This window comes from Bidens hawaiensis, unplaced genomic scaffold (assembly GCF_021521415.1).
Source record: "Bidens hawaiensis isolate Kalapana, Puna unplaced genomic scaffold, B.hawaiensis_p1.1 tig00000001_1, whole genome shotgun sequence".
Taxonomy (NCBI): Eukaryota; Viridiplantae; Streptophyta; class Magnoliopsida; order Asterales; family Asteraceae; genus Bidens; species Bidens hawaiensis.
The window spans coordinates 5859362-5864175 of record NW_027491014.1 but is presented as its reverse complement, the minus strand read 5'-3'; the positions used below and the strand labels follow the sequence as shown (position 1 = coordinate 5864175).

Genomic DNA, 4814 nt, shown 5'->3' with positions numbered 1-4814 from the left:
GCCGGAATTAAATGAAAATCTAAATGGAAATTGGTCGGAAATAAAAACATAAAGAACAAAGTGGCCGGAAAACAATGAAAAGTTCAATTATGATTGTTGACTAAAGAAAATAATATAAATATGACCGTAAATTTATTTTAACCTAAGGTTATGTTATAAAAAATAATTATGAACAACTTCATCGTTTGGCCGGAATATATTAATCGGATGTTATTATAATAATTAAGAATCTAAAGGTGAAAAATCGTCTGTTAATTACCTTTATCATGTTCACCGGAGAATCGATCTGTTATAAGAAACATCAATTGCGATAACCTAACCTTATCGCATCTGGTATGACAAACCATGAATTGAACGGAAACCAAACGATTGTAGACCTTTACAAAGATGGAATTGAAGAATAACATGGTGAATAACGGAGAAGGCGGAATACGACGGCCGGAGTTAGTGTAGAATAGTAGCGGCGTATTAGGTTTAGGTAAGTTTGGTATGTTCGTATACAGAATAGAGAGAAAATTGAGTGGTTGGATTGTTTGTTGATTATGGTAAATGGTAAATGAACCGGGTTTTTTTGATATGGTTTTGTGGTTAAGAGATGACAAATGGCACAATATTAGACAATCTAGGAATGGAAATAAGGTGACATGGATGCATAGGCGGACAGCCTAGTAGAAGGACATGTGGAGGCATTATTTTGATTTAATAGATTAGTAAGATTTCTAAGTCTGTTTTAAATTTGAATAATTATGCCAAGAACTTGGTCAAGTTAGTTAGAGTCCTGGTCTTTTGCTTTGACCTAGTTTCTTGGTTTTATGCGCTGTAAGACTCTCTATTTAAGAGGGCTCGTCGATTTCCTGATGCATGCAATTATATATTATCTATTCAATTAATAACCTTCATCATAACTTGATTATCCTTTGTTATTATCCATCTGATGCCAGCAGATCAGAGCATCGGCTTTTGATCCAGTTCTTCATATATACTCAACCCTAACCCTAATTACCATATCTACCCGATGGCCGAGCAAACCAGCACTCTTCTGACTGCCTCCACACCGATTCCTGTATTCAAAGGCAAAGGGTATGAGTATTGGAGTATTCGTATGAAGACCATCCTCCAATCACATGATCTATGGGACCTAGTTCAAGATGGTGTTTTTGTATCAGAGAAAGATCAAAACAAACTCAAAAATTCCTAAAAGCGGGATGCTCATGCCATGACCATAATTCAGCAGGGCATACATGATCAGCTATTTTCAAGAATTTCTGCAGCCTCCACGGCCAAAGAAACGTGGGAAGTGTTAAAGATGGAGCCTGAAGGTGACTCACAATTAAAGGCTATAAACTACAAGGTCTTAGGAGAGATTTTGAAATTTTCTCCATGAAAGGAGAGCCTATTGGAGAATATTTTGGGGTTGTTATGGCTCTAGTAAGTCAAAAGAGAGCCTATGGGGACACTATTTCTTATCAAACAATAGTAGAGAAAATTCTTAAGATCCTCACACCTAAATTCGATTTTGTGGTACCCTCCATTGAAGTTGCCTATGATCTGTCAAGCCTCACTCCAGTTAAGCTTATGGGGTGTCTTCAATCAAAAGAGGAAAGAATTAATAGCTGAACCCTCGAGAAACAAGAGTGGTGATGAACAAGCCTTACAGGCTATGCATTAGGGGTGTTCACGGTCCGGTATTCAAGGTTTTTAGGTCAAACTGTGAACCGAACCGTTAGTAACGGTTTTTGATTTTCATAAACCAAAACCAAACCGTTGAACTCTTAAACCAAACCAAACCGAACCGTTAGTAACGGTTTGGTTCCGGTTTGGTTTCACGGTTTAACCGCGTTGGGGTTTTATACAAAAAGTCCAAAATAATTTATAATATTTTATTATATGTCACTCATTATAATTTACAAACACTTCGATTTTGAGTTCTCAACTGAAATTTGAAAGGCTGCTTAACATTTTTATGTTTTGGACTTGGGCTCAGCACATGAGCCCATCGTTTTTATGTTTACTTGGTATTTAGTATGTATATTAAATGAACTTTATTTAATTCTGGTAATATATTTGTATTCATATATAATATATGATACTTAAAAATATATATAATTAAATCATCGGTTCGGTTTTATACGGTTGGTTTTTGATACCAACCGTAAACAAAACCGTTCTCTACGGTTTGAAAATCTTCAAACCAACCGACCGAAAGTTAAGACAGAAAACCAATCGTGAAACCAAGCCGATAACTGGTTTGAACGGTTTTACGGTTTCGAACCAATCCATAAACACCCCTATTATGCATGACCCATTAAGAACCGGTTCGTTAAGAGGTAGAGGTCGTCTCTCATTTAAAGGGAGAGGCCGAGGGAGAAGCCAAGAGAAGCCTCACGAGAAATCCAAAATTCCTCATTGTACTCATTGAAATAAGTATGGTCATGCAAAGTGTGATTGCTGGTACAATGAAGAACCGACAACAAACGTTGCCAAAGAAAATGAAGACGGTGAAGAAGAGGAAAGGTTGTTCATGGATATCACTGAAGATCATTATTTTCTAATAACTAATGCAACAGACATGGGTAATACTACCCACTTATGGTTTTTATATACTAATGCGTCCAACCACATGACAGGGTGCAAGAAAGGATTTACTCATCTACACGAGTCATTCAAAATGGTGGTCAGACTTGGAGACAAGAAAGAATTAATAGTTCAAGGAGAAGGAGCTATTAAAATAATCACTCAAAATGGTAACTCTAGACTACTTGATGATGTGTATTATGCACGAGTGTTGGGTTATAATTTGCTAAGTGTGGGTCAGTTAATGAAAAAGGGGTATTCATTACTATTTGATGATGATCAATGTGTCATCAAGAGTAAAACCTCAGGCCAAGTTCTAATGGTTGTTCCTATACAAACTAACAACATGTTCCTCCTTGATGCATCTAAGTTAAGTTCAAGTAATGATAACATCACTCCTGATTGTGCAATTGATGACGTGTGTACTATGGCACAAGAGGTATGGACATTATCACTTTCAAAGTCTAAAGTTGTTGCATGATAAATGAATGGTTTTTGGTCTACACCTATATAACATGTTGAGAAGTGTCAAGGATGTATTGTTGGTAAAAAGGCTAAGGAATCATTTCCTTACAAGTCATGGAGGGCAACGAAGAGACTTGAACTGATCCATACTGATTTATGTGGTTTCATGCAAGTTTCGAGCCTAGGAGGTAGTTACTATTACTTACTCTTTATTAATGATTATACAAGAATGTGTTGGGTGTACTTTGTTGCTAACAAGTCAGAAGCTCTTGTTAAGTTTAAAAACTTTAAGCTCATGGTTGAAAAAGAATGTGAAGGAACAATAAAATTTCTTAGATTTGATAGAGGGGGTGAGTTTACCTCGTCTTAATTTAATAAGTTTTGTGAAGATCATGGTATTAAAAGAGAGCGTATAGTTCCTTATACCCCTGAGCATAATGGGGTTGTAGAGAGGAAGAATAAGACAGTCATGGGAATGGCCAGGAGTATGTTGAAGCAAATGTCTGTGCCAAACTATTTTTGGGCTGAAGTAGTTGCTACATCAGTTTATCTTATAAACATTGCAACTACCAAAGCTGTAAGAAATCAAACACCTTATGAGGCATGGTACAATAAAAGCCATCTGTACATCACTTAAGGGTGTTTGGATGTGTGGCATATGGTTTGATTCCAGCTCAATTTAGAAGAAAGTTATATGATAAGGTAGAGAAATGTTTTTTCATAGGCTATTCGTCTCAAAGCAAAGGGTACCGTCTCTACAACCCTCTTACAAAGAAGTTCCTAACCAGAAGGGATGTTAATTCATTGAAAATTAGAAGCGGCAATCCAACTCAGCATCCTCAAGCCTACATTGATCCGTTTCCCATTTCTCCTTCAAATGAGTCTGAAACCGATAATCAACCTAACAGCCCTACATATTCCTCATCAACACAAACACCTAACCAAAATGACTCACCAAGTCAAAATAGCCAACAAACATCAGCTCAAACACACTCACCCAATATACCTACTGTTTCTTCCACCAACCAAAGTAACCCTAGTACTTCACCACTTCAGCCTAAAACTCTACATATCCAAGATGTTATTGCAGATACTAGAAAGATTGATGTTGATGCCGACTTCTATAACTGCCAGTTTGCTTTGAATGTCACAGACCCAACAAATTATGATGAAGCTGCTGACAAGAAAGAATGGCTGGAAGCAATGACTACTGAGTTAGATGCAATTAAAAGAGATATGACTTGGGAATTGGTGAAACTGCCTCAAGGTAAGAATCTAGTGGGTTTAAAGTGGCTATTTAAAACCAAAGTGGGTTTAGATGGGAATATCCTTAAGCACAAAGCAAGACTTGTGGCTAAAGGTTATTCTCAGCAAGATGGTATTGATTATCAAGAGACATTTGCTCCAGTAGCTCGTTTTGAAACTATAAGAGTTGTTTTAAGTGTGGCAGCTCAGATGGGATGGTTGGTACATCAATTAAATGTTAAATCCAGATTTTTGAATGGGAACTTAACCGAAGAAATATGTGTTGAGCAGCCTCATGGGTATGTTGTTACAGGAAAATAAGATTATGTATACAAGTAACACAAGGCTTTTGTATGGCCTTAAACAGGCTCCAAGAGCATGGTACTCCAAAATTGGTAGTCAATTTTATCAATAATGGGTAAATGAGAAGTGAAAGTGAACCAACTTTATATGTTAAGTCTGGTGATAATAAGAAAATTATGTATGTGTGCTTGTATGTGGATGACATAATCTACACTAGTCCTTGTTCA

At 36.7% G+C, this 4814-nt stretch overlaps 1 protein-coding gene across 1 annotated transcript; it reads left to right on the top strand.

Annotated features, from left to right (window-relative positions):
* Positions 1–2426: 2426 nt before the first annotated feature.
* Positions 2427–4605, top strand: LOC143540492 (uncharacterized). Its single transcript, XM_077033797.1, has 4 exons — positions 2427–2514; positions 2628–3013; positions 3101–3227; positions 3764–4605. Exons 1-4 carry the CDS (start codon positions 2427–2429, stop codon positions 4603–4605), a joined length of 1443 nt encoding a protein of 480 aa, XP_076889912.1.
* The last annotated feature ends 209 nt before the right edge of the window (positions 4606–4814 follow it).

Bases quoted from the DNA above. Each gene is read 5' to 3' on its own strand.
- LOC143540492 (XM_077033797.1), top strand. From the start codon at position 2,427: ATGGTCATGCAAAGTGTGATTGCTGGTACAATGAAGAACCGACAACAA. The intron at 3,014-3,100 runs GTATGGACATTA...CATGTTGAGAAG, and splicing joins TGTGTACTATGGCACAAGAG to TGTCAAGGATGTATTGTTGG. The intron at 3,228-3,763 runs GTAGTTACTATT...GTTTTTTCATAG, and splicing joins GCAAGTTTCGAGCCTAGGAG to GCTATTCGTCTCAAAGCAAA.